Here is a 25,157-nt window from a genome sequence, read left to right on the forward strand (position 1 = left end):
TATTTTTTCTTGTTTTACCCTCCTGTTGTTTTTTAGCAGAAAGTTTATTTTTCTTTCCAAAGTTTTAAAAATATGCCACAAATGGAGCGATTCCACCGTGGAATGTGGAATTCACACTTTACATTTTAATTTCAAACAGCCATCACTCGACATTTTGTGCACTGTCATATTTGCCAAGCGCTTCACATCAAATCGCAATCAGGTTGAATAGATGGATGGATGGAACAGGACTATATATGTATGTATATCTATATCGAGTGGCGGTGGGCGGTGGGCCAGGGCGCCAAGCGTTGATTAATTTCTCGTTTTTACGCCATTTTCTATTTGTCTTGTGCGGTAATTACGACAAGTCCTTGGAGCAGGATGGATGCCCAGATGCCCAGATACTCAGATACTCAGATTGCTGGATAGCCAGCCAACTTCCTGCCGCGTGTCCAAGACAAACACGAAAATTTCCGTGGAGCGACAGAGTCCGGCCGTTCCGATCCGCTTCGCTCCGTTCCGCCGGACGGACAGAGAGACGGACAGACAGACGGACGGATTGGACGGACTGCTTCCGGTAATTGAATCAAATGAAGCAGCATTAGTATTAGCTTCTTATGGTCGGTATCGCTGTGGAGACGCTTCCTCTGGCATAACTCTGTTTATTTTTGTAAATTAATTTTTAATTTAATGTACGTGTGGTGGGCGACGCGCTAGTTTCACGCCACGCTGGCCGGAGCGACAGGAAGTGGGCGGGGCCAAGGACCTACCGCCCACACCAAACCCATCGCCCACCCAAGGCAAACAGCCGAAGCAAAACAAAACAAAAGTGGAAAGCCAAACACGAATGGCCATTGGACGTGGAACTCGGTATGCTCTACTGGGAAAATTGTTACAGAGCTAGAAGCCTTTGTATAAATATGTGAAGTCCACAGTCCTGCAAATGTTTGCATAGTCGTACTAGTTTTTGTATAATACATTATGTATGTATATTCACGCAAGATGAGCTAGGATTAATTCTACATATATCAATGCATCAATGAAGTCAAATTATCTGATTAATATATTATTAATATTTAATAGAGTATACCTGTTATAATAGATTATTATTTTAATTATTTAAAATATTTGACTATATTGATAAATATGCTGGTCTAAGGCTATTACAATTTTTATATCTATTACAAAAAACAATAACAATGTAATCCCTGCTCCGGTCGCCCAACCAACCGCAAATACCCTTCCCTTCTATAGGGCACCAAGAAAGCACCCGAAAAGTCTGCCCAGAACGAGTAGATGAAGTAAATAGTCCCTGGCCCCGGCTCCACACTCAAATATAAAGTAGGAAAAGCAGTTTTCAGCTGGTCAGCAGGCTGTCGAAAATAAAAGTAAAACAAAATGGGGCGGCGTTGAGGAGGCGGGGCTACGGGACTACGGTATAAAGCGAAAAGACGACGAAATACTTTTTCAAGATAAACGGAAACAAGCCAAGATGGAATTAATTTTCCGCTTTGAACAAACAAGCAGATGTAAATAAAAAAGAAACACACAAAAAACGAACCAGGAACCAGCAGCAACCTAGAGAATCCAGCGAAGACGTCAAAGTCAAAGGCGTGGGGAAAAGGACCTTCGCAGGGGGTCCACAGGAAGTAGTCGCATTTCTGGCCAAGGGGAGTTCTTGAGAATGGAGAGGGGGGGCTCAGAGGGTCGGTTAAACTGGAGCTACGATGTCTGCCAAGTTTAGCAAATTCAGCCTGGACTCGGGCTGGGCCAACGTTATGTGCTGTTAATGAGTGCACAAGAAGTTTAATTGTAAGACTGTCTACACGAGGAAAAATGAGCATTGGAAACTTCACAAACGCAGAATATAGGCAAAAATAAATAAATCAATATTTTGTAGGACCAATAGTTTAATAATATTACTTAATTTAAGTGGATTTTTTAACAGCAACGAAACTAATTTTGACACGTTTAATTTGTTCAGCTTGCTTTTATGTTTCTCAGCTAAGCACTTGCATTACTAAAATGAAAGATAATATGTTTCTTGAATCCAAGCTATGATTTTTTCTAGTGCAAAGGGAAAACTGTGAGGAAAAACAAGGAGGTGGCCTCAGATGGGCGTGCGGTAACTACAACACACACGCATATTGACAAATTGCAATTTAAATAGACAGCAATAAGTTAAACAGACGCACACACTCAACGCATTAACATGGGGTCGATATCGAAGGGAGGCAGCCGAAACACGCCACGTCTAATTAGTTTTGCTGGGCACTCCGGGAGCTCGTGGGTCAAGGGTCAGGGGGTCAGGCGTTCGAGGGCATCAGACGGCCGAGATGGTAGAGATGAGCAATAATTAGGCAAAAAGTTAATGCGATCGGGGAATTACAATGCATTTAGCCACGGATAGCTGCCATTGAACAAGACACATAAATTAGGGAGCAGAATCTAGTATAAATGTTAAGGCCAAAAAACACTGAATATTCTAAAGCTCTTATACTCACTTTTGTGACGAAACTTGATTAGTACTGTGGTCGGCAGTGCACGTGGTGACGAAGCGCACCTGGTACGGCAATACCATTATACGACGGCTATGGATTATAATAATTTTAAAAACGCAAGTTTTTCTTGTATGTCACATCAATTGAGGTCTACGTGTTAAAGGTTTGGGAAAACATGGAGGATAGTTCTTTATTGTTTGTGTGTGGCAAATGTTGATGGAAACATTTACGCACACACGCACACAATTTAACGCGTTTACACACGCTCTCTGATAAACGGCAGACACACCCACACCCACACCCACACTCGCACACACACTCACAGAAATAGAGATGAATAGAGGGTAAGTAGTAATTGATGAGTTTCCGTTTATGGGAACATCAATCATACGCACTGTATGCCAACGCTCTGCAATCAGGTTAAATAAATAAGTCCACCATACTGCTGGTTTCTCCTTTATTTGGCAATGCATTGTCGAAAACTATCTAGGACTATATACATGGTTATGGTGCGTATATTAAAATCTCATGTTTCGGAATTCCTTATGCCAGCTGCACTGTTGCTGGCATCAGTTGCAATCTCTTTCGTTGCCACCGGCAGACTCTGCCGCTTGGTCCAGCAGAGAATATTCACCCAAATCAGTCCACAAATACCCATATAGATGACACGGAATCGAGGTGCCACCAGGGAGAAGTTCAAGGCCTGGGCGGGCAACCAGAAAATACAGGAGCGCATAAAAGTCGGCACGAACTTTTCGCGGAGTTCCAGGAAAATATCCTCGGAGCCCTCCATGATGGACATGCCTGGAAATTCAAATTAGTTAGTTATTGTCAAATAACAGGGAATATATGTTAAAAATACACCCATTTAAATGTACTGAAAATTGATTGAAATGCCTGTACATATATTCACGTGTTTAAACTTTGAATAACCATTAATATATATTATCAATTTAATCTACATTTTTACTTTACTTTATAAAGTAGCCCAGGGATCTCACCTGCATAAAACACAGTTAGTAGATAAGGCGTTAGTACAAACTGGTCCAGTACTAATTTTTTAACTATTATAACCTTTGTGGTGCCGGGAAAAGCACGATCTAACCATTTGTACCTGCGAATTTAAATAATTAAATTAATTAATTGCTTAATTACAACTAAGATACATATATATAAAGAAATGCTAAAGCAGGCTAAGTAAGCAAGATCATTTTTGGTATATAGAGTGCATGTGGAGTTACTTTATATAGTGTTCTTTGTGTATTTGTATTAAATTTATGGTGTACGTATACATTTATGTGTAAGTGGTTCATACATGGTGTTTGTGTTATATGTTTTTTTAATATTCCGGGTTATTGTTTGTATATCCTTGTGTGCTTTCTGTTTTCTTAAGTTTGTTTTGTTTTTCAATTGGGTATTTTCCGGTAGCTAGCTTCCTTCGAACATTATCATCCCAAACTTACGTTGCATTTTGACTTTTATGTCGTGCAAATATGCCCCATTTTCTCAGTGCGTTGCGTGCTTTTCTGGATAGCTTTTCGCTCTCACTCAACTGAAGAGGAAAAGCTTGGTGCTCTGGTGGCGTGGGTGCTTCTAGAGAGAAAGTGTGAAGAGAAAGTGAGTGGCGGAGAGACATGCTCTTGACTTGCGACACGTGCTCATGGAGCTTTTACGGAATCGTAAACAAATTGATAAAAGTCAAAAACAACAACAGAAGCGTACGGCGAAGCAAATTGAGGAAATAAAAAGAATGGTTAAATGGCGAGCATGTAAGTGTGCGTAAATTGAATGGTCCATCGATGTGTTAGTATGCAGACAGCTGCGGTCAACGTAATAGTTGCGATGGTTGTTCTAACATTTCAAATTCCTTTCAAATGCAAACAATAATTAGAAGTTTCAAGAGTTCAAGATTTCATATATATTATAAATTTGTATAAAAAGGTATATGTTTTGTTATTTTAATCATGATAATTGGATTAGATTTAAGTTTTTATCATTACTATTAAATGAAACCATCAGAATTCAAACAAAAAAAGCAGAGCTACTATGTTGGCCATCACTGTTCACATGTACAAGTAATAATAATATGTGGGTATGTACAGATTCATTTATCTGAAAGGCACGAACCAAAGGTAAAGTGTTGGGGCATATACCGCAGTGCCCATCACGGCATATCTTCCTATTGTTGCATAATCGATATCCTCGCGCTCGCTCGCCGTCTACAGGGCACCAAAACAGGATTAGAAATCGCCAGATATACCCTCGGATATCTGATATCGTATATCGGATCCACACTAGTGTCTGTAAATGCAATTACTTACGGAGAGCCAGCGCTTGGATGCGAATTGCTGGGAATACTCGGCGCCCACATAAAGACTCCCATAGATGGCGCTATTGGTCACGAACGGATATCGATGGAACAAAGTGCGTACTCCCGAAATTAAACGAGCCATTATCTCTCTTACTCAAATTTGGATTAATTTCAATAACAAATTAAAATTTTTTGTGACAACTTTCTAATGAATATTTTTTGGAAGCGGCCAGCCGCCAACGTCGACGGAGCTTTACTGAGGAAAATTCCGAACGATGGCTCAGCTGTTACAAAAGACAATAAGTGAAAAGCAGAGAGCCAGACAGAGAAAGAAAAGAGAAGGAGGGTCAACTAAGAGAACATATGAATGTTTACTTTTTCTGAATGCAGGCAAGAGCGTGGAGTAAATCTTTGTTGCTTAATAAAGCTTGAAATGCAGTTAACAAAGCGATATCTTAGAGCGCCTTATCAGTGCTTACAGATTAGATTTAATTGGATTCGTTGCTTTCAGTATTTATATTAATAACAATATGCCAACGAAATTTTAAGATGGGGATACAGAACAAAATATTTTAAGACCATTGAGGAATGCGAGTTGGTTAACAAGTAACTTTTGTCTTCGAAACAAAGATAAAAACTATAAACTAACTATGTGGAAACCAAATGAAAAGTGCGGCTAAGCTCTTTAATTCGAATACTCCATTGTACTGAATGGAATTTAAGGGCTAATAAAAGCATATCCAAAACAAACATTTTCATTTTTGATCAGGATTATTATTTGAGCCGATCTGACGACTTTTACGGCGCTTATTTGATCTATACAAGTATTGAGATTTCAAAACTTTTCTACGAACTCTTACGCTCAAAAACAAACACGAAAACGAATCGGTATACACCATTTTATTAACAATATCATATTGCTGCTAACTATTTTAAAATAATAGAAAATAAATAATAGTTTAGATTTTCAATCATGAAATACTCTTTGTTGGGTACCTTATGGTACCTTGCATAGGATAGTCGAAAAAATAATTGAAAATATGAAAAAAGAAATCATTGTTTCGTTGTTTCGTTTTGCTTATAAATTGTTCCAATTCGGTATTGCCCATTTTTTAAATGTATTGCCTTCTTTTTCGATATCTTTTGGCCCTAACTATACCCATTAGATGTGATCACCCTAGCAATTCATTGGATCATCTGTTGCACCCATCTTAATAATTAGCTTTTAATATAATATTATATGATATCGGCGGGTAAACAGCTTTTTACCTGTAAGAAAAGAATAAAATAAATAAAGAATCTGAAAAAACCGGCTAGCTATGCCCCTACAAACAATGTAATCTATTGACACCTCACTTAAATATTTCAAAATGCTTATCAAATGCACTCTAAAATGACTTTCTGTCTATCTATTGAAGAAAGTGGCTTTACTTATCACAACATATCGAAAGGGACATTCGTTGCGAGCGAGATGCCTCAAAAATTTGTAAAAAGTCGTATGTAATACCATAATATTTTTTGATCTATAAAAAATTGGCATATACTTCCTCTGAATCGATTTTTGTATATTGTGCAACTACAGCATCATTTGTTCAAAAATTTTACTAAAACCCATGACGCAAAGGCAACTCCCGAGCATTCTACACAATCTCTAGCAATTGCAAAATTACCTCAATCAAGTTTACAATACGTATCCCACTTAATCAAGGATACATGCAACTTCTTATGTCAGCAAAACCAAAAAAAGGAAAAACTAAGGAAAAAACAACAAAAGTTTGGCCCATAAAAATGCAATAAGTGTATCAAGTCTGGAAAACCCTTTTTGGCTAATGGCAATTTACGCACGACTAGCAAACACCAGAGGAAACCTGGGAAGGCAGTTGGGGAAAGTCGGAAAAGCCTTCAGAAATCGGTGGCGGAGAAACGACAACTTTGATTGAGTGCCGGGGAAACTGAAGGCAAAGGTGTTAAAACTGAAACCAATTTAAAAAGTTGTGCGATACCATATGGAAAGTAAGCCTGGAAGGCACCAACTTTTGGTTAGCTGTTGGTATACTCGAAGAAATCTCAGAAAACTGATCTCAAAACAATGAGGCAAAAAATTTAAATGAAGGAAATTTCATAATATTAATTAGTAGATATTGATTTAAGTTTTAAGTACTGCGGTATTCATATTACAAAACATAATTACGCAACATTTTGATTTCCTGCTACTAGATTTATTTAATTAGATCTCTGAAAGCCATTGATAGAGAATCATATCTATAAAATTCAATATTTTATTTTATTACACTCTTTCTTCCCAGTGTACTCACAAGTAGGCAGTCAGTTAGTGACAAACAACCCGAGCACACAGCGCAGCACACACCTGAGTATTTTCACATTCAGGTGACAAGACGGAGACATCGACGACGACAGCGACACGAAGTGGGAAAGGACCAAGGATGAACCTGAGTACCATCCTGAGGAGTGTGAGCAACGGTCTAGGCTTTGGAACCTCCACGAGAAAGGGGGACTTAAGTCGTCCCCTGGCCACTTCTAGCTCCACATCGAGCTGCTCTTCCAAGAACTCTAATTTTGATCCCGTTTCCAGTCTCCTGATTCCCTCGGAGGACGAAGAGGACGAGGCCATATCACTGGGCGAAAATCGCTTGGCCTCAGCTGCTGCAAGCCTGAGAAAAAACCAGGTGGTCAATCCCTACCAGCAGACCGTCCAGCAGATACTGCGACTGGTGAACGAACTGGAGCACACCATTCACGAGGATCGGCAGCAGGAATTCAAGCTACGAATGGCGCTCGATCGGCAGACAGAACGGGTTCAGGAACTGGTGTTTTCCCTGGACACAGAGAAGAAGCGAAACGGGCGCCTGGTGCAGCTGCTCCGGGGAATCGATAGCTCCAGTTCGGGGGAGAGCGATCCGGAGGAGAGGGGTCCCAGCGGATCCCATGTGAACTCCATTGGGGAGTTGTACGACTCCATCAGTCCCCTGCTTATGCAGCAGCGGTGAGTTTTAGTTTACTCTACATTAGAAAGAATGTATTTACTTGGTACCCTGAGATTTTTCCAGATACGACGAGCTATCCGTGTCCCATCGCCAGAGTCGTCGGCAGTTGGCCAAAAGGGAGAAGGCCCTCAAGGTACTGAAATGCGAAACCGAGGAGCTGCACTCCAAATATGACGAGCTCTTCGATGAGTACCGGAGTGAACAGCGCCGTTTCGAGATGCTGTGCACTCGATATATCCAGATGCAGTTGAAGAAGAAACAGCAAATCTTCAACCTGAAGAACACACTCGGCCAGGCCAGTGAGTGCATCTTCCATGCCCAGGTGGCCATCGATGAGTGCTGCCATGCGGAGCAGACGCCCATTTCTCCGGAGAATCTGGAGAACTTCCGCAGGAACCTGGAGTGCTTTATGGATGCCCTCAGGAACTGCTGCTGCCTGCGAAAAGTCCACGAGCTTCAGCAGCAGCAGCTCAAAAAGGAGAAAATGGAAAAGAGCCAGCACCAGAACCAGAACCAGAGTCCAGTCAATGATGTACTCACTCCGAGGGCCAAGGAATCCTCAAGTCCTAGTAGTGGCACCTACGTTCAGAATTTGTCCAATCGACATTCTCGTATCCGACGTTACAGGCATTCAGCTCGTTAAATCTTCCCTTTTAGTTACTACTTAACGTTAGGTTAGCTTTAAAGTCTTTTATGTGGAAAAAATTGCTTCATTTAGCCAATGAAAAGTGTAAAAAAAAAACAAAAATATGTTTATGCAAAATAAAAACCTTACAAAACCATAGATATCATTGCATTAACAAGGCCCAAATTACTTAGGAATTCAAGAGAGTTGTTAACTTTTAAGAAAACCCAGATTGCCCGGAAGTGTTTGTCCGTTTTGATTATATGCCTTCACTTCTTGGTTATTCAAATCGACATATATCTGGAATTTGAAGGAAACACTGAGGTATATATATCGCAAAGATGTCGACAACTAAACCCAAGAGCTTTTCGACTGGAAAGGACTCCTTTCGAGCGTCCGCGGTCAGCGGAGACAGCCGCTCCGAGGCAATGTCCCACAGTGACTCCGATGACGAATTGGAGCCCGGAAACGAAGAAAAGCCGGCATCTGATGTCACCATCTACAACGCCTACAACATGGGACCAGCCTTCGGCAAGAAGTTCCCATTGCCGTACATTCGCCTGCTGATGACCCAAGTGGTCAAGGACAAGCTGGCAAACAAGACCTACAATCAGTCGGAAGCCCTGAAATGGACCCGCGAGATCGCCGATGATATCAACACGAAGATAAAGGGACGCGCTTCATCTCCGAGATTCAAGCACGTGGTGAACGTAATGCTGTATCAGCAGACCGGAGCCGGATGTTTCTATGGCGCCCGCGCCATTTGGGATGAGCTTTCTGATGACTACATAACCTTCACCTTCGATGGCGGCAGTTTCGTATGCATTGCTACCGTTTTTGGTTGCTATCAGTACTAAGTTACTTGATGTTCAAGTAATAACAAGAAATTGTCCAGTATTGTGCAGTTGAATAAAATAGACATTGAATTGCATTACGATTGAGTGCCAATTAAAATTGGTTATAAACTTTAACTAAGCGTTGAATTCCCGGCAAAATTTCAAAATTTCAGTGTTTCTCTAAAGGTTTCACATTGGTGTTGCCACACCCAAACCCGGCTACAATCTGCTGACAGCTGACTGTCGTGCTGTGTGGCAACACTGTACCACGCACATGTTGTTTATGTTCGAAATTCACGGATAATTTCTTTTTACGCCGCAGGAAAGCCCAATAAATGCAATCAGGATGAAGGTGAAAATGATCAGTCGCAATCCGGATAATTATGTCCGAGAAACCAAACTGCAGCAGCACAAAAGTAAGTTCAAATAAGCAGAAAGTTAGAAGGTATTAAAAGAACACCACTTTCAGTGCCCAGGAACTACGACCCTTCGCTGCATCCTTTGGAGGGTCCCAGGGAGTACGTGCGCGCCCTGAATGCCACCAAATTGGACCGAGTGTTTGCCAAGCCCTTCGTCTGCAACTTGAGCGGACATCGCGATGGAGTCTCCTGCTTCGGGAAGCATCCCAAGCAGCTTTCCACCTTGGCCACCGGCGCCTACGACGGCGAAGTGCGCATTTGGGATTTGGCAAATCGCATTAGCTCCCGGAACTTCGTGGCCCACGACGGTTTCGTTCGCGGCATCGCTTACACCCAGAGCGGAGGTCGCATCTTCACCGTGGGCGACGATAAAACCATCAAGGTGTGGAAGGCAGAGGCTCCGGAAGTCGGCGAGGATGAGGTGCCGGTGAACACTATACTGAGTAAATTTGGACTCCACGGCATATCGCACAATCGCGAGGACAACAAGTTCGCCACCTGTGGCGAGGTATGCGCCATTTGGGACGAAACGCACAACGATCCTCTGAAGACCCTAAAGTGGGGCGTCGATACCCTACACACCATATCCTATAACCCCGTGGAGACGAGCATCCTGGCCTGCTGCGCCAGCGATCGCAGCATTATCCTGTACGATCAGAGAGAGGCGCAGCCATTGAGGAAGGTCGTCCTCACCATGAAGAGCAACAAGTTGGCCTGGAATCCCATGGAGGCGTTTAACTTTACAGTGGCCAACGAGGATTGCAAGTGAGTAAAACACCCAATGGAAGAAGAACTAATTGCTAGACCCTTTATCCTTTGCAGCCTTTATACCTTTGACACCCGCAAGCTGGACACGCCGCTTAAGGTTCACTTTGACCACGTTTCCGCCGTCACCGATGTGGACTACTCGCCCACGGGCAAGGAATTCGTCTCGGCCAGCTATGACAAAACCATCCGGCTCTACAATGCCCACCACAGTCACTCGCGGGATATTTACCACACGAAACGCATGCAGCACGTGGTCTGTGTGGCCTGGTCCCTGGATAATCGATACGTTTTCTCCGGCTCCGACGAAATGAACGTCCGCATGTGGAAGGCGAAGGCATCCGAAAAGCTGGGTGTCATCCGTCCACGTGAGCGGGTCAACTTCAATTACCAGGAGGCGCTGAAGCAGAAGTATGCCGCTCATCCGCAGATCAAGCGAATCGCCCGCCATCGCCAGGTGCCGCGTCACGTGCTCAGTGCACAGAAGAAGATGCGCACGGTCAAGGAGAAGGAGCAGGTCAAGGAGGCCAATGTGCGCAAGCACACCAAGAAGAGTAAGCAGGTGCCCTACGTCAGCGAGAAAAAGAAGCATGTGCTGAAGGAGGAGGTGTGAGGATGGCTGTTTGCGACTGTAGTTGGATAAGTTTGAATAAATTGATTTTTGTAAGGAGTCTCGTGGGATTGTAATGCCTTTACACTTATTGTTCTCAAGTGACTTTCAGTTTGATCAAGTAATCAGTGCAGCTGCTTTCCTTAAACTATTGTTTGGCTGTTATTTATTGATACTAGAAGAAAAGAAGAGGTTTACTGTGTTGATACTCCCTAAGAAATGCGTTCCTTATTTGCTTAGCCATGCAGCAACGTTTCGTGGAAGTTTGAAATTCAATTCGTATCCGATAAGCGCCGCGGGCGATAACGTTGGGGAAATCGGAGAGACGTGTCCATTTCTAGGGGATTCTCGATTATAAAAGGTTGCCAGCCCCGCCGTTGGGGCTCAGTATTTGTTCGTTTGTTGTTGCGGCAGCCGCCAGTCGGTCCAGTCCGGTCGTTAGTTTTTGTTTTCGTTCATTTGTTTATACTCTCGCGGCACTCGCCCCTCCCGTCCCCACATAACTCGTTTGAAAGGCAGCAAGACCAAGTAATTGGAATCATGGAGGCACTGGGAGATCTCTTGGCGCCACACAGCGAACTCATCGCCAAGGTAGCCGGCACCATTACTACCCTGCAATTCCTGTCCGGAGTGGTGCTGATGAACGACATCCGCAAGAAGGGTAGCAGCGACGTCTACCCCGTGGGACCTTTCCTCTTCGGAGTGGTGCTGTAAGTAGCCCAATTGGCTGTCCGTGATGCTTCACTGCATCGCAGAGAACTAGTGGGCGAAGAAAACTAGTGGGGGCAGGAAAAGAGAGCGGAAAACACAAAAAGGCCGCGCATCTGTGTGGGAATGGGAATTGATTAAATTTTTGAACTGTCGCCATGACACCACAGAATCGACTCTCCCCAAGGCCGCCGCCGAATCGGGTTTGCACTCGATTCGGGAAGATAACAATGGAATCGGTTACATCACTCCGATGGCCAAAGGGAATTCCACCTCGATCATCCGCGACCGTTACATTTCGAAATCCCTAACCTTGTCGGGCATCCGCCAGCAACTTTGCTGCCTTATCGACGCGAGACCCCTCCAAACACGTAGCTCTTATCTGGAGTGTATAATTTTAGAGCCTCCTATTACAAATGCTGATCCGGTAGAGACTGTCCAAATCTGGGAGAGCCGCTAATCGCTATACGACGGACGCAAGATAGGCGCCCTGCCCTCTCCACGTGCTCGGCATAAAGCGGCTGCCCAGATTCCAAGGGGGTGGCCACCGCTGGTGGCGATGGGAACGTCATGTCACTCGTACCCACAAACAATAGACTCTATAATTATAGCACTGCCTATTACTACATGTGAATAATAGTGTTTGCTTAGCAAAACATTATCTTTTCCACTACATTTTCAATAATGATACATTTCTGTTATCAAATCCGAATTTCTACTGGGTGAAACACCGCGAGTGGATGACCTCTCGTGATATTTACTCACCACCAGAACATCTTTATTTTTAAGTCGAAAGTTTCCACTGTTTACCCGCTGGGAACAGTGAACATCCCAAACGATCCCAATGTGCCATATGGCACCAAGTACCCATACCCAACACTGGCGCTTTTCCGGGGCGCTTTTCCGGGGTGCTTTTCCGGAAGGTGTTAACTTGGACTGTGTCAAGTGTAAGGACCCGCAGACATGCGAGCGAAGCAACAGTTGTGCGCTAAACGAATTCCACTCCACATACAATGGGTGCTCAAGGTCTGGGTCAAGGGCGATTCCGCGGCCAGTTTGCAATTTATTTCGCCCGGCGCAGGTGTATTTCACCATGGTAGTGGGTCTTTGATAGCTTGATCGATGATAATGCTGGTTTTTTGGTTTTCCGCGTGTTGAGCTTCTTATCAACTGCTACGTGTACCACGATTTGCAGGCTCTATTATGTTTATTTATCTATCTGTTCCTAGTACATTCGTAGGATTTGATAACACGATAATTATATGTAAACTGGTTTTTTCCAATGAGGTGGAAGAATAAAATGTTAATTTTAATGCTCACCGGGGCACTTTAAATGAAAACTAGTTCCATTTCTCTGGATTTTAACTTTCTGTAACGATTTGATGGGGGAAACTGGTTTGGGCAGGGTCAACCAATTTGAATTCTACGATCTACGAAAAACTATGGTCTTTCATATAATATCAAGCCTTTTATACAAGAATTTTCTAAAGAATGCTTCATTAGCTCAACTAATTTTTGTAAAATATAAGAAAGAATCTCAATAAGTTCCTACTTCGATTTTGGGAGTGGTAAGGGTATCAGAATTACATTTTTAGATACAATAGCCTATTTTCTTTCCAATTTACATCAAAGTAATTTACAAATGAATCTCTGCACTTTCAAGGACCATTCTCAGCTTAAAGCTGGCCAGCATTATGAACGATGCTGCCATGATCAACACGAATTTAATCGGCTTGGCGATCAACTTCGTCTTCCTGTCCGGATTTTACTACTACGCCTCGAGCGACAGCAGGAGCAAGATCTGGAAGCAGATCGGCTACTCCTCGGTCTTCCTGCTGGTCATCACAGCGTATGCCAACTTCGAGGATCCCGCCAAGATCGAGTTCCGCCTGGGAATGCTGATCACCGGCCTCCTGGTGTGGATGGTGGGCTCTCCGCTGCTGCATCTGCCGAAGATCATTGAGAAGAAGAGCACCGAGGGAATGCCGTTCCCTATTATCTTTGCCGGTAATCTGGTGGCATTCTCCTGGACCTTGTATGCCATCTCCATCAAAAATACTGTGATGGTGGTAAGTAATCAATTGAATATAGGACAATACAAACCCGGAGATAATCTTTAACCGATATTTCTTCTATTTTAGCTGCAAAATCTATTGCTGCTGATCCTGGGCGGCATTCAGCTCTCCATGTTCGCTATTTACCCCAGCAAGCCGGCTGCCAAGAAGCCCAAGGACAGCAAGAAAGACAAATAATTGAAATCGAACGCTTTACCTAGAAAAGAGGACAAATAATGGGTTGTTGCAACAATATTACCAAGTAATAAGTAGTTAGGCTCGAGGAATAATCAAATTATTGCTTGAATTTACACTAAAACGCCACAAGAAAACTAATTGGAGCTAAACGAATTATTTTTCTATATAGGACATATTTTCTTAGAACAAATCCAGCTAACTAAGTTGCTAGCTAACCTAGAATTGTTATTATATTGACTATTATTGTATATAACTACTACATACTTGCAATTTTTGACAATAATTCAAATCTTCCAAATGCATACGTATTTATAAAGTCAACATAATATGTAATAAAACAATCTGTTACGAAATCGAGTGAGTTGAGTTGGTGGGTGTCATGGGGCATTTTCCCTTCAGGCTGCTGGCACTGTGGAGTTGTAGTGGGCGCCCAGTTGGTATATGTGGCGGTGGTAGCAGATGACCAGCGGGGATCCACCGAATTCCTCTTGTCCCAGGAGCGTCGGTGCTCCCTCCGCTTGGATGACTTCAATGGGCACTCGGAGTAGCGATGATATGGCCTTCAGTTCTATGTGGCCACCCCAAGCGTGAGTTTTGGCTATGTCGTGGCAGTACTGTTCGAATTGCTCGTCGTTTAGAAGGTCTCCCGTTTCCGGATGGACCATGTAGGAGATGAGCGAGTCCTTGTGGGCACGCACATAGTTCGCAGTCTCCTCCCGCAACTCCTGAACACTGTGACCTGTAGTAAAATAATAATGGATTAGTTTCGTGCTGTATGGACTGACTGGAAACCTATTACCTGGAAGAGCATTGACGATGAGTTGGTGTCTGATGGACTGGTACAAGCAGTCGCCATCGGAGGGTATATTATGAAGGCATAACTGGCGCTGGGAAAGCTTTGCTGTGATCTGCTGCAATTCGATTAACTTGGGTGTTGGCTGGTTGGCAGCATTTTGCAGCTCAGTTTTGATCTCAGCATCGCGAGCACGTGCCTCCTTGGCCTTCTTATCCCTGCGTTTCTGTGCCTTGGAAACGCGCAGATTGGACGTCAGCTGCTCCTCCTTTTCCTCATCTTCCTCTTCATCTGGCACTACAGCTTTCGGCTTTTCCGCTGGCTCCCTGACTTCCAGCACCTCTGGCGCCTCCATGGCTTCCGCCGCCTTCAGTTCCGCCTTGTGGCGCTGCTCCAGCTCTCCCTCCAGGCGAGCCATCTCCTCCAGGAACTCCTTGCGCTTGTTTTTATTGTTCTTCGGCGCATTCTTCTTCATGGCCTGCAGCTTGGCCTGCAGTTCCTTGCGCTCGCGACGGTGCCGGGCTCCGATGTCCTCAAGGTTGACATCCTCCAGACGGGATTCCAGCTCCGCAACGCCCTCATCATCGCTAGACATTTTGATTTAATTAATAAATAATAATAAACTTAATCCTGACCAATAATCGTTGGCAGGTCTAGGAAGAGTGACCAAGCTGCGATCGTTATTAAATACCAAAAGCTGTGTGTCGTGACCGTTATAAAATACTTTTGGTATTTTAGCTGCTTGGAAATATACCAAACTTGAATTTGAATATTTGAATAAGTAATGAATAATTTATGAAACAAACTTAATTATTCGCTATATTTCTTTGAGGTTATATATTTAACCAATTATTAAAGCAGGGGGGGTATATCTCAACTTATTTTTTATTTCACTTACAATTCATTTGTACTTTAGCAATGAACTACACAAAGTGAATATTCCCACACATTAAATACAATTTTGAAATGTTCTTCAAAGCGAATATTATTTTGCAACATGGTGAATTTTTTATTTATGCTAAACATAAAACGTCCTATAGTGAGAAACTAAATACAGGCGACGCCAGTGGCGAGAAATCGGCTCAACCAATTCCTAAATCTTAACTAGAGTTGACGTAATAAAATCCAATTATTTTAGTATGTACAGGCAAATGTTTTGACTGGAAGCGGCATTTACAAAAATGAGTAAAACCAAAATGGGTTGCAACAATTTGATGTTAGTTTGAACCTTATGCTTTATACAATTCACACGAGTGTTGACTTTAAAAAACTGGCAAGCAATCCAGATGACACGTTTCTTAAAACTCTATAACACATTCTTAATTGTAAGTCAGAAATCGTATTATTTACACTGGCTAACGGCGACGACTCTTAATTTACTTCATTTACACACTTAAAAGCGAGAAGAACCTAAGCCAGGTGATAACTTCTCACCTCGGAGGCCTCCTAGTCACTAACATCCAAAGTGATATCTACTTAGCCACTAGCCGAAAACTACGCAAGTGTCTCGTCTCATCTCCTTTCGTCCACATAGATACGTGTATCTCTGTATCCATAGTCTAGTGTGAGTTTGTCCATGTCCAGTCGAACGTACATGCACAGAAGGAAGCACTGGCTAGCTAGGAATTGCCAAAGAGCAGGCTCTGCCCCTCATTCGCCCTTTCGATCCATCCTAGAGACTCTTGGTGATGTTCTGGAAGAGGCGACGGCCCCACCACGACTCCAGGTCGAAGGGCTTGAAGTCCTGCAGCGCTGGACTCGGCGGCTCCACCCACACAGTGGCTGTCGAGGCTGCGGGCACCGGGCTGTTGGCCATTATGCTCTCCACGGGACTGGCGGCGCTGTTGTTGTTGGCATCCGCCACCGGCTTCTCCACAGGCTTGGCGGTTGAGTTCGAGTCGTAGGGGTTCTGCGCCACCAGCATGTTCCAGGCTGTCAAAATTAAATCAAGTAATTGATTAACACTTACAACTTAATATTTGCAAACGTATTTATACATATTTACAAGGTAAAATTGCCAGACTTACAGTCATTTATGTAACGTATTATTTCCTCATGCTGCGGCGTTATCACCTCATCCTCGATCAGTTTGGTTGGCGTTATCCGCTTGGAAGCGAAACTCTGTTGAAACACCGGACGCGGTATGCTGTTTTTCAAATTGAGGAAAGATGCATTAAATTTTAATAACAATGCGTTTGAACTTCCATGAGCAGGCACTTATGCAAGCCACACGAATCTCCTCAAACATGTGGACTACGAAAATAAATCACTTGGGGAATAGGGAAAAAGGTGGGGTAACTTGGGTTCGACAACTTGCTACTCAGTTCGAGGAACGCAAAATGCATTTTAATTCAAGGAAGGCGCGACTGCGCTGCATTTTGTCGAACGAGCGCGATTACAATATTCGCTTTATGTTGGCTCATAAATATAATATTAAAAGTATAAACTGAAAATATTTTTATAAGTTATTAAATACTGCTATTTATAAAAGCAACGAGTACTGATAAGCTATCTACAGTGGCTGATAGTGAACAGTGCCCATCGATTGACTGACAAGGATTCGTGGTTTATTAATTTAGATAAGAAAACTTCAGTGAAGGGTTAAGTAATGAGTATTTAGAGTGTGATCTGTTTATCTATTAAGTGCCCAGAAGATCCTGTTAAGATGCAACGCCCATCGGAAGTTCTAGAAGAATCACATCCATAAGATACTTTTAACAGTCAGCGCAATAAGCTGATATAAGAGGCACTGAGATAAACACGAACAAGATATGCACTCTTTAGCTTTTTATAGGCAATAAAAACTGGAAAATGATATTTAATTTGGAATTATTAATTTAAGCTAGACTTTTGAAGTAACTTCACACACTTTTTGGCACAGACTTTGTGGGGTATTGCCCAGAAGTTACGTTGGAGCCGTGACGTAACGGGCGTGGAAAAGTCAATGCCTCCGGGGCATTTAAATTAAAATGGAGCCGATAACCGACGCCTGACCCACGTGTTTCCAATGGGTCTCCTAGGGAGAATAAGACTGTTTGCTCGGGAGCAATTAGCATTACTGTGCTAGGTCGCCGCGGATTCTTACGACAAAATGTCAGCGATAAGACGAGGGTCTTGAACTCATTCCACCCATTTCAGCCATTCCACGTTTTCCCCCGCCACTTCTCCCGCTTTCCACATTTCACCATGTGCCGACCGTTTGCATAAGCACCCAAGACTTTTCGGTTTGGGCATGGGATTCTTACTTTTTGTGCTCCTCGGGACTGTTCAGGTCGAAACTGGCGTTCCTGCGGCCGCTCTCCTTGATGCTTTCGAATTTTTCAAAATTTTGTGCCAGGCCTGCGGATGGAAAACATGCGATGGAAAGCTATAAAATACGCATTTACAGTGGAAAACGCCGGCAAAACAAAAAGTTAACAGCGCCGCAGATTTGCGTCTCTTCTCTTAAACTGTGCTCTCTTAAAGCATTTGTATTCGTATTTGTTGAGTATGTTTTTGTGACATAACAGCTGTTCTCTTGAAAGGGTCTATTGTGGCATTATTAACCATTATTATCATCAATATTTTGGACTCACCGCGACGCGTTTTAGCAACGATTTTGCTGGGTCCCTTGTTGATTGTGTACATGTTGGTTGGTGGGGAGATGGAGAATACCAGGGCAAAATATACTTTGTCCTTTCGATTTTACGTATTGTTGTTTTCGTTTCTGGCAACGAAATGCCTCGCCGACTGCTATGTTTTTGGGTATTTTTCCGCTCTAGGCAATCATATGATCATTGGCAGCCCACCCTGCCCCACGTCGCCTCCTTTTGGCCTATTGTCATTCTGTCGTCTCGACAGGTTACACAATACACTTTACTTTTACTTAGGACAGTGATTCCGATTTAGCGCTCTTTGATTCCGATTCTAGTTTCGATGGCTGCCGCACCGCGCCCGTATCAATTGTTTTCGATTTAAATCGCCGACAATTGCTCCTGCAAACGCGTGTGGCGCTTATAACGTTCTGTGTTCGGCGGACGAGGCTTCAATGCATGTGCCCCATTCAAATCGCATAACGAAATGTTAAGAGAGACACCCGCAAGAGCCGAATGTTAACGCGTTCATGCGGAGGATAACTCGAGTTTCACCAAATCGTAATTTATTTAAGACAATAACCTAAAGCAGTGGCTTTTCTATGACACGCACTTATTTCATTAGACTTTCAACTACAATCAGCCATACCAATTGTTTGGGAAATGGTTTAGAAACTAATATCAGTGAGGTTTGTTGTCACAGCTCACGGAATCGGTTGACGCATAAACTGTGCAACCGATACACGTGTGTGCTCACCATATGATTCCGACAGTGTGTGCACACCTTACATGGGCATTGAGTTCTTTCACCGGCGCGCGTTTTTTAAAAGCGTATTAACTGATTAGAGACTACATTTAATACATTTAGCATTCATTTTAATTATCCCAAAAAACGTTAATTTTTAACTTAAAATATAACATATGTTTCATTTAACTAATTTTTAATGAAAAATTATATTAAAGGTTACTTTTGTACTCATATTGAATTATCTAAAGCATTTATAGACCCAATACAAAAGCCTTTATTATATTATAATTATCTTGATGAGGCACTAATACTGTGTCAAAAATGTATTCGCGACTTTTTCATAATAGTTACATTTGCACTACAACGTCAAATGTCAGAATTTACGTGTATGATATGTGTATGCTCTGTAGTCTTAGGAGTTTTTACGAATCTCTTTCTAATTTAAAGCGATTAGTAAAAGGCGGACTTTATGGCGGTAGACTAAAACCCATTACACAGAAAGCCAAAGTCCTGGCTACCTGCTCGCGTAATTCTGAACGCATTAAAACGGGATTAGGGAAACTTTTCAGAGGAAAATTTAATTACGAGCAGGTAGCGCCATAAAAGTGACAGATGTGGAAAACGGATAAGCAGTATTTTCCGCACAGATATTTATGGCAGTCTTGAAATTGCACACTCACATCAAGTGGATATAAAGAGGGCCGGGGGCAAAAGGAAATCAGTAGCGAGTCAGCAACGTCCAGCTTCACATTAACTTCCTGATCAACCGACCTACTAGTAATCATGTCGTCGACCAATGAAACCAACCAACTGCTGCAGCGCCTGAACAGCTTGAAAATCGTGGAAACCCCAAAGGAGCAGAGGGAGTTGGGGAAACGCGAGTGCTACTCCCTGGACAGCAAGAAGTATTCCCTGGTACCAGCCACCCCGAGCAGCGGAGGGCTCGGAAAGTTCCAAACTGAACTCAAAAAACGTCGCAAAAACAAAGTGAATCGCATGTGCACTTACGAGGCTGACAAGCAATTCATCAAGGCACGCAAATCATTGAATTTCTAGTCATAATACCGATGTAATCACCTTAGTCATAAGCAGCATTGATTTCAAATCGTACAAGTCACATTTTTTTCACGCTCTGATACAAATAATAAATACAAATACATTTTAAATATTATACGTTGCGCGCCTTGCACTAACCTATCGATATGTGGGCGGCCAATCTGATTGTGGTCACACTGATGCTCCTGCATCTGGCAACCCTGGCGCTCAGCTGTTCTTGCGGCAAAGAGGCGAATTTGGAGTGCGGATGCACAAAACATCACTAAAAATTGGAAATACTTTGGGAAATACGATACATTTTATTGTACATAAATAGAGAAACACAACTAAGTTAAGATGGCAGACATAGCGGCAACCAGCGAAGGTAGTTCAAACAGCAGCGAGGCAGTAGTGGAGCATCAGCAGCCAACTCCGGAGTTTTTACAACGCAAAATATACTTTTTGGTGGACCAATTGCGAACTTACCACTCGGAACTTCCCGAGTAAGTCCTTAGTGCTCAGTGTATTTGCATATATTTAACGCCATTTATGATTAACAGAAACCTGCAGACACGCATATCTTACGATTTACTCACTGAACTCGCCAACTGTGTGCTAAACGAGGGGATTTTTGTAATAGTTAAAGCACTAATGGAATTGCAACACGAAACCGAAAGGCACTTGATTAAAATGCGAATGCAGGTGGAGAACGAGTATGAAATCGAGGTGGCCGAGTGGAGGAGCAAGATCAAGGATCCCGAGGAGCTGCACCACATCTTAGGGCTAATGAAAATTAAGCACACCAAGAAGCTACTCGAGTCGGATAAGAAGATCATCGAAATACTAGACCAAAAGGTGAAGAGTCGTTCACTTGCTATCTCAAAATTTCTTATGACACAGTTGTCCTATACCAAACTGAGGTTATTTTATATAAAGGTTATTTTATATCCTAGCATGCTGACAATTCTTGACCGTAATCATAACTTTAAATGCTTATATTAGAACACGGTTTTAGATTCTTAGTTCTGTGATGTTGGATAATATACTTGAACTCATATCTGATATCTTAACACAGGTTAACGACCAACAATCCACTTTGCAAAAGGCCGGCGTTCCCGGCTTCTACGTCACCGAAAATCCGAAGGAGATCAAGATACAAATGTTCCTGTTGGACTTCATTTTGCGTTTGAGCCGGCTGAAATACGAGCCCAGCAAATAACAGTTTGTACACAATGCGGAGAACACAAAAGACTGCACTTGACTTGTTCAAATTAGAATATTAAAGGCAATTAAATTATAACCCTGATCAAATGTCCCAGCTGTACGATCCATTGTGGCCCCAAGAAACCTGAAGCGCTGCGCAGTTTTAATCAGCGAAGAATCGGCAGTGGGAGAAAGAGACGGGCCGTTAGAAGACTGAAGAGCGGGAGAATTGATAACGATAGCGCGGCACTCTCAACATTCGCGTAGAAAGCGGGAGAGGCGGCGGTATAAATTGGACCGACCTTTCTGCAGATGCATCAGTTCTGCTTTAAGTGTTGAAAGCGACACATTAAATAAACAACTTAAAAAAGTGAAAACATGTCTCTGACTATTACTTCGAGTGTCACTCATCCTGAGCTCAAGGATCTGGTGAGTAATTGGTCTAGAAACGCGTGTCTAATCCTGTGCCTAGTTAGTCCTAACGTCCTGCGGTTAAATTAGAGCTTGAATTTGAATTAAATAGTGCTATGACAGCTTATTAATTGCCAGCGAAATGTGACTAATAAACAGTGTTTTTTTTTGATATAATCATTTACAAACATGAAATTCAATCTCAAAGTTTCTTGAACCCGCTCAAGGCCGAGTGGCCAATTTTGATGTGCCTAGTCATAAAAGCCAGTTTCCGACTTCTAATGCCAGAGTAATTAAAGCTCATGCGAACACCTTTTTGCTGGCTAGAGGAATTCGGTTTGTTTTGGCCACGTTCAGTTGCTTCCCAACAGTTGAGCAGTTTACAACGAATAATGTTTTCGCGACTGTTTCGTAATTTCAAGGCAAGTTTCAGCCATATAAGCCGCATATTTAAATAGTTTAAGAGTGATTTAAGCGTGCACCAAGTTAGTTGTTTGCGATGCGAAGTGAAGCGCTGTAAGCCAGCGGCTTTTACTTTCTTTAAAACAGTTTTTCCATTGACCTTGATTTTGAAATTGATTTTGCAAGATTGTGTGCGAGGGAGATAGTTGCTCAATCAGCTGTTCGTCAGCTGCAAGTGCAAGGCGAAGAGAGCGAAACCCGAAAAGAGCGCAAGAGAGCGAGAGAGAGATTTAAAAAGAGCGCAGAAAGTGCATTATTATTTTGCTGACGACATCAGACGCGAACAAAGTCCCCAAAAAAATACTTTAAATACTCAAAATCTGCCGAATTTTGCATTTATTACATACAATTTTGTGCCCAAAATGCGCTGTTTGCCGGGCTACGGTTACGGCCTCACATTTTTGTTCCTGGTGTGCGCTAAAAACCATAAATCCAATGTTTAAAGTTTACAAATCTGTTGCTCATACTCCCCTTTTCTTCTTCTTCCCGCAGAGCACCGTTCGCAATGAACAAAAGGAGCTGAGCATTTCGCCGGTTCACGATGTGAATGTTACCAAAGCCACGGCCACCTTCGGCATGGGCTGCTTCTGGGGCGCAGAATCCCTGTATGGAGCCACCCGTGGGGTGCTGCGGACCACCGTGGGATACGCCGGCGGAAGCTCGGATTTGCCAACGTACCGTAAAATGTAAGGGAGCAAGTAAAGAGCATTAATCATCCATGTGTCTTCCTTTCACGTCCCTGCATGTTGCATCCCATTATCCTTTCGGATCCGGTACTAACCACCCATCTCAACAGGGGCGATCACACGGAGGTGCTGGAAATCGACTACGATCCCACGGTCATTAGCTTCAAGGAGCTGCTGGAGCTGTTCTGGAACAACCACGAGTACGGACTGACCACGCCCATCAAGCGGCAGTACGCCTCCCTGATTCTGTACCACGACGAGGAGCAGAAGCAGGTGGCTCACGCCTCCAAATTGGAGGAGCAAGAGCGCCGAGCCCCGGAGGTCATTACCACTGAGATTGCCTCCAAGGAGAACTTTTACCCAGCCGAGGCGTAAGTTCCGACTATGAATATCTGAGTTTCGCGATATGAACTTCCTTGTTTGCCCATAGGTATCACCAGAAGTACAGATTGCAGGGCCACAAGGACCTCGCCTCCTCGCTCAATCTCAATCCCAAGCTGCTGCAGACCAGCTACGTGGCCACCAAGCTGAACGGCTATCTGGCCGGAGTCGGCGGCATCGAGCAGTTCAAGGCGGAGGCGGAGACCATGGGTCTGACGCCCACCCAGCGGCAGTACTGCTACTACCACGTGGAGCAGAACGAGGGCCAGGGTCTCTACTGCTGACATGGTCGAATCTGCATAGACGTTAAGCGTAGATCGTACACCTGGGGGGGTAATTTTATGGATAATTTGCTTGTTCAAGACAGATTGTGTATTATTTAGACTTAGACGCATGAAATATATATGAAACGCATATATTTTGTTAATATAATAAAAATATCTCAAACTAAAGTTGATGGACTTGTTTTTGGTTTGAATAACAAGATTTAAAAAGATCTTTGCCGGGGGAAATGCTCACTTTAAGTATTATTTCGCCACAAAGGCAATGAACTTATTTTTGGCACCTGAAAGACACAATACTGCAAATACAGAGGTGCTACGTGCTAGTACAGTAATATTCGACTTGATCCTCCCATGTCAAAAAACAACATGATAACCAACTGAACAATCTGGCGTGATAAACAGCTTGCAAGTCATATTCAGTTCCTGTCCAGGATCCTGCCTTATCTGCCATAAACACCCGATAACAAATTCGCTGGGTCATCTGTTTATTCAACTTTAATGAGTTTGCATTGCTGTCAAGATCTGAACGAAATTCATCCAGAATTAATATAGAGGGTCATTACGCATTATATAATTAATGAATTTAAAACATGTCGGTTTAATATGTACTCAATTATTTTTTGAAAATCTCCCTTACATAACTATTTCTTTAAATATTTGAAATATTTCCGCTTTAGCAGAACGGCAATAAATTTCTTTTACCCAAGGACAGTAATGTTACTGACCTCAAGACATTCGCCTTTCTTATAAATAGTATACATATTTAGAAATTCATAAGTATAGGAATAAATCGTTCAAGTCCATAAAATGAAAAACGAAAACTATCAGTAGCTTTGTCTAATCATAAACGGTTGGGTAGTTTACACTTAATTTGAGGGTCTATAAATTGCTGGAAGGAGTGACTGGCACTAATCGATTGAAAATAGAAAAATGCACTTAGTCATAGGTGAAGATCTGATTAGCGAAAATGAAGTGGATTATATATTAGTTAGTTTCATTAGATCACCAAAAAGTGCATTCTTAACTGTTTACTCTTGCGATGTATTTGTGTATTTCAATTTAATTAGTTGATGTGTTGCGTGGTATGCTTATTTAAGAATAATAAATCACTGTAATAACAGAACAGAAATATTAATTTATTAAATATATACATATGTAGGTGCATTTTAAGACATATAGTAACTATAAACATTTTCTTGGGAATTAATCTGAGCTTTATGTATTGTTCACTTTAAATTAACAATATTTCCGAAAACGGTCAGCACAAGATATAAAGATAAATATTGGCCACCCTTACTGATCAAAGAAAAATCATTGGTAGTTAAGAAATTAAAGAAAGTTAAATAACTTCCCTTCAGGCAAAAAGCGTTTTTTAGTTAAAGCATACATATATTATAAAAATGTCTCAAAACTACATAGTTGAAATCTTAACTTTCCCGGGTTGGCCCTCTTGGGAATATTCCGGATACTTTAGTTATGTGCAAACTATAAGATACACGGATACACAGATACATGCAAGCAGGCCTTCAACCCAAATTTCGGCGGATTTGACCGCTCTTTGTTGTCTC

General features: G+C 42.6%; 11 protein-coding genes and 1 long non-coding RNA gene across 17 annotated transcripts; 8 read left to right on the forward strand and 4 right to left on the reverse strand.

Moving 5' to 3' along the window:
- Positions 1 to 2,926: 2,926 nt before the first annotated feature.
- LOC6534474 (mpv17-like protein) lies at positions 2,927 to 5,055 on the reverse strand. Of its 2 annotated transcripts, XM_015195164.3 has the most exons (5): positions 4,805 to 4,946; positions 4,611 to 4,702; positions 3,947 to 4,076; positions 3,485 to 3,597; positions 2,927 to 3,287 (listed from the first exon to the last, which is right to left on the reverse strand). In XM_015195164.3, the coding sequence occupies exons 2-5, from the start codon at positions 4,630 to 4,632 to the stop codon at positions 3,010 to 3,012; spliced, it is 543 nt and encodes a 180-aa protein (XP_015050650.1). In that variant the 5' UTR covers positions 4,633 to 4,702; positions 4,805 to 4,946; the 3' UTR covers positions 2,927 to 3,009. The 2 variants fall into 2 exon arrangements, with proteins under 2 accessions (XP_015050650.1, XP_002095151.1); XM_002095115.4 differs by lacking the exon at positions 3,947 to 4,076 and having other exon boundaries at positions 4,805 to 5,055.
- A 2,018-nt stretch (positions 5,056 to 7,073) lies between these two features.
- LOC6534475 lies at positions 7,074 to 8,578 on the forward strand. Its single transcript, XM_002095116.4, has 2 exons — positions 7,074 to 7,798; positions 7,863 to 8,578. Exons 1-2 carry the CDS (start codon positions 7,239 to 7,241, stop codon positions 8,440 to 8,442), a joined length of 1,140 nt encoding a protein of 379 aa, XP_002095152.2. The 5' UTR covers positions 7,074 to 7,238; the 3' UTR covers positions 8,443 to 8,578.
- An 83-nt stretch (positions 8,579 to 8,661) lies between these two features.
- LOC6539567 (dynein light chain Tctex-type) lies at positions 8,662 to 9,355 on the forward strand. The gene has a single exon (XM_002086422.4). It carries the CDS (start codon positions 8,766 to 8,768, stop codon positions 9,279 to 9,281), a length of 516 nt encoding a protein of 171 aa, XP_002086458.1. The 5' UTR covers positions 8,662 to 8,765; the 3' UTR covers positions 9,282 to 9,355.
- Positions 9,356 to 9,506: 151 nt separating this feature from the next.
- Positions 9,507 to 11,115, forward strand: LOC6534477 (DDB1- and CUL4-associated factor 13). Its single transcript, XM_002095118.3, has 3 exons — positions 9,507 to 9,676; positions 9,730 to 10,444; positions 10,502 to 11,115. Exons 1-3 carry the CDS (start codon positions 9,607 to 9,609, stop codon positions 11,055 to 11,057), a joined length of 1,341 nt encoding a protein of 446 aa, XP_002095154.2. The 5' UTR covers positions 9,507 to 9,606; the 3' UTR covers positions 11,058 to 11,115.
- Positions 11,116 to 11,433: 318 nt separating this feature from the next.
- Positions 11,434 to 14,367, forward strand: LOC6534478 (sugar transporter SWEET1). The gene is made up of 3 exons (XM_002095119.3): positions 11,434 to 11,764; positions 13,426 to 13,831; positions 13,904 to 14,367. The coding sequence occupies exons 1-3, from the start codon at positions 11,595 to 11,597 to the stop codon at positions 14,012 to 14,014; spliced, it is 687 nt and encodes a 228-aa protein (XP_002095155.2). The 5' UTR covers positions 11,434 to 11,594; the 3' UTR covers positions 14,015 to 14,367.
- On the reverse strand, positions 14,306 to 15,474 carry LOC6539573 (deubiquitinase OTUD6B). Its single transcript, XM_002086425.4, has 2 exons — positions 14,814 to 15,474; positions 14,306 to 14,753 (listed from the first exon to the last, which is right to left on the reverse strand). Exons 1-2 carry the CDS (start codon positions 15,400 to 15,402, stop codon positions 14,410 to 14,412), a joined length of 933 nt encoding a protein of 310 aa, XP_002086461.2. The 5' UTR covers positions 15,403 to 15,474; the 3' UTR covers positions 14,306 to 14,409.
- A 305-nt stretch (positions 15,475 to 15,779) lies between these two features.
- Positions 15,780 to 18,847, reverse strand: LOC6534480. Its single transcript, XM_002095121.4, has 4 exons — positions 18,383 to 18,847; positions 18,053 to 18,146; positions 16,835 to 16,953; positions 15,780 to 16,739 (listed from the first exon to the last, which is right to left on the reverse strand). The coding sequence occupies exons 1-4, from the start codon at positions 18,432 to 18,434 to the stop codon at positions 16,480 to 16,482; spliced, it is 525 nt and encodes a 174-aa protein (XP_002095157.2). The 5' UTR covers positions 18,435 to 18,847; the 3' UTR covers positions 15,780 to 16,479.
- On the reverse strand, positions 17,580 to 18,046 carry LOC120321627. Its single transcript, XR_005561347.1, has 2 exons — positions 17,677 to 18,046; positions 17,580 to 17,611 (listed from the first exon to the last, which is right to left on the reverse strand). It is a non-coding gene; the product is annotated as an uncharacterized LOC120321627 (long non-coding RNA).
- A 934-nt stretch (positions 18,848 to 19,781) lies between the features above and the next one.
- LOC6534481 (protein Z600) lies at positions 19,782 to 20,298 on the forward strand. Its single transcript, XM_002095122.4, has one exon. It carries the CDS (start codon positions 19,911 to 19,913, stop codon positions 20,181 to 20,183), a length of 273 nt encoding a protein of 90 aa, XP_002095158.1. The 5' UTR covers positions 19,782 to 19,910; the 3' UTR covers positions 20,184 to 20,298.
- Positions 20,299 to 20,328: 30 nt separating this feature from the next.
- Positions 20,329 to 21,742, forward strand: LOC6539577 (gonadal protein gdl). Its single transcript, XM_002086429.4, has 3 exons — positions 20,329 to 20,665; positions 20,723 to 21,017; positions 21,238 to 21,742. The coding sequence occupies exons 1-3, from the start codon at positions 20,520 to 20,522 to the stop codon at positions 21,379 to 21,381; spliced, it is 585 nt and encodes a 194-aa protein (XP_002086465.2). The 5' UTR covers positions 20,329 to 20,519; the 3' UTR covers positions 21,382 to 21,742.
- Positions 20,330 to 20,513, forward strand: LOC6539576 (gonadal protein gdl-ORF39). The gene has a single exon (XM_002086428.4). The coding sequence runs from the start codon at positions 20,330 to 20,332 to the stop codon at positions 20,447 to 20,449; it is 120 nt and encodes a 39-aa protein (XP_002086464.2). The 3' UTR covers positions 20,450 to 20,513.
- On the forward strand, positions 21,657 to 23,757 carry LOC6539578 (peptide methionine sulfoxide reductase). Of its 5 annotated transcripts, none has more exons than XM_039374932.2 (4): positions 21,657 to 21,794; positions 22,731 to 22,924; positions 23,035 to 23,295; positions 23,355 to 23,757. In XM_039374932.2, exons 1-4 carry the CDS (start codon positions 21,744 to 21,746, stop codon positions 23,587 to 23,589), a joined length of 741 nt encoding a protein of 246 aa, XP_039230866.1. In that variant the 5' UTR covers positions 21,657 to 21,743; the 3' UTR covers positions 23,590 to 23,757. The 5 variants fall into 5 exon arrangements, with proteins under 5 accessions (XP_039230866.1, XP_002086466.2, XP_015045091.1 ...); XM_002086430.4 differs by having other exon boundaries at positions 22,731 to 22,912; XM_015189605.3 differs by lacking the exon at positions 21,657 to 21,794 and adding an exon at positions 22,067 to 22,198 and having other exon boundaries at positions 22,731 to 22,912.
- The last annotated feature ends 1,400 nt before the right edge of the window (positions 23,758 to 25,157 follow it).

This window comes from Drosophila yakuba, chromosome 3L (genome assembly GCF_016746365.2).
Source record: "Drosophila yakuba strain Tai18E2 chromosome 3L, Prin_Dyak_Tai18E2_2.1, whole genome shotgun sequence".
Lineage (NCBI taxonomy): Eukaryota > Metazoa > Arthropoda > Insecta > Diptera > Drosophilidae > Drosophila > Drosophila yakuba.

Excerpts from the sequence above, each read along its gene's own strand:
- LOC6539573 (XM_002086425.4), bottom strand. The coding sequence starts at position 15,402 with ATGTCTAGCGATGATGAGGGCGTTGCGGAGCTGGAATCCCGTCTGGAG. Across the intron at positions 14,754-14,813 it reads CATCGTCAATGCTCTTCCAG|GTCACAGTGTTCAGGAGTTG; the intron begins GTAATAGGTTTC and ends ATTTTACTACAG.
- LOC6534480 (XM_002095121.4), bottom strand. The coding sequence starts at position 18,434 with ATGTACACAATCAACAAGGGACCCAGCAAAATCGTTGCTAAAACGCGT. Across the intron at positions 16,954-18,052 it reads AGTCCCGAGGAGCACAAAAA|CATACCGCGTCCGGTGTTTC; the intron begins GTAAGAATCCCA and ends TTTGAAAAACAG. Across the intron at positions 16,740-16,834 it reads AATACGTTACATAAATGACT|CCTGGAACATGCTGGTGGCG; the intron begins GTAAGTCTGGCA and ends TAATTTTGACAG.
- LOC6534475 (XM_002095116.4), top strand. The coding sequence starts at position 7,239 with ATGAACCTGAGTACCATCCTGAGGAGTGTGAGCAACGGTCTAGGCTTT. Across the intron at positions 7,799-7,862 it reads CCCCTGCTTATGCAGCAGCG|ATACGACGAGCTATCCGTGT; the intron begins GTGAGTTTTAGT and ends AGATTTTTCCAG.
- LOC6539578 (XM_015189606.3), top strand. The coding sequence starts at position 22,079 with ATGCGAACACCTTTTTGCTGGCTAGAGGAATTCGGTTTGTTTTGGCCA. Across the intron at positions 22,199-22,730 it reads GACTGTTTCGTAATTTCAAG|AGCACCGTTCGCAATGAACA; the intron begins GCAAGTTTCAGC and ends TTCTTCCCGCAG. Across the intron at positions 22,925-23,034 it reads TTGCCAACGTACCGTAAAAT|GGGCGATCACACGGAGGTGC; the intron begins GTAAGGGAGCAA and ends CCATCTCAACAG.
- LOC6534477 (XM_002095118.3), top strand. The coding sequence starts at position 9,607 with ATGAAGGTGAAAATGATCAGTCGCAATCCGGATAATTATGTCCGAGAA. Across the intron at positions 9,677-9,729 it reads CAAACTGCAGCAGCACAAAA|TGCCCAGGAACTACGACCCT; the intron begins GTAAGTTCAAAT and ends CACCACTTTCAG. Across the intron at positions 10,445-10,501 it reads GTGGCCAACGAGGATTGCAA|CCTTTATACCTTTGACACCC; the intron begins GTGAGTAAAACA and ends TATCCTTTGCAG.
- LOC6539567 (XM_002086422.4), top strand. The coding sequence starts at position 8,766 with ATGTCGACAACTAAACCCAAGAGCTTTTCGACTGGAAAGGACTCCTTT.
- LOC6534478 (XM_002095119.3), top strand. The coding sequence starts at position 11,595 with ATGGAGGCACTGGGAGATCTCTTGGCGCCACACAGCGAACTCATCGCC. Across the intron at positions 11,765-13,425 it reads TTCCTCTTCGGAGTGGTGCT|GACCATTCTCAGCTTAAAGC; the intron begins GTAAGTAGCCCA and ends TGCACTTTCAAG. Across the intron at positions 13,832-13,903 it reads TCAAAAATACTGTGATGGTG|CTGCAAAATCTATTGCTGCT; the intron begins GTAAGTAATCAA and ends CTTCTATTTTAG.
- LOC6534481 (XM_002095122.4), top strand. The coding sequence starts at position 19,911 with ATGTCGTCGACCAATGAAACCAACCAACTGCTGCAGCGCCTGAACAGC.
- LOC6539576 (XM_002086428.4), top strand. The coding sequence starts at position 20,330 with ATGTGGGCGGCCAATCTGATTGTGGTCACACTGATGCTCCTGCATCTG.
- LOC6534474 (XM_002095115.4), bottom strand. The coding sequence starts at position 4,936 with ATGGCTCGTTTAATTTCGGGAGTACGCACTTTGTTCCATCGATATCCG. Across the intron at positions 4,703-4,804 it reads CATCCAAGCGCTGGCTCTCC|ACGGCGAGCGAGCGCGAGGA; the intron begins GTAAGTAATTGC and ends GGTGCCCTGTAG. Across the intron at positions 3,598-4,610 it reads GCCCCAACACTTTACCTTTG|GTACAAATGGTTAGATCGTG; the intron begins GTTCGTGCCTTT and ends TTAAATTCGCAG.
- LOC6539577 (XM_002086429.4), top strand. The coding sequence starts at position 20,520 with ATGGCAGACATAGCGGCAACCAGCGAAGGTAGTTCAAACAGCAGCGAG. Across the intron at positions 20,666-20,722 it reads TACCACTCGGAACTTCCCGA|AAACCTGCAGACACGCATAT; the intron begins GTAAGTCCTTAG and ends TATGATTAACAG. Across the intron at positions 21,018-21,237 it reads TCGAAATACTAGACCAAAAG|GTTAACGACCAACAATCCAC; the intron begins GTGAAGAGTCGT and ends ATCTTAACACAG.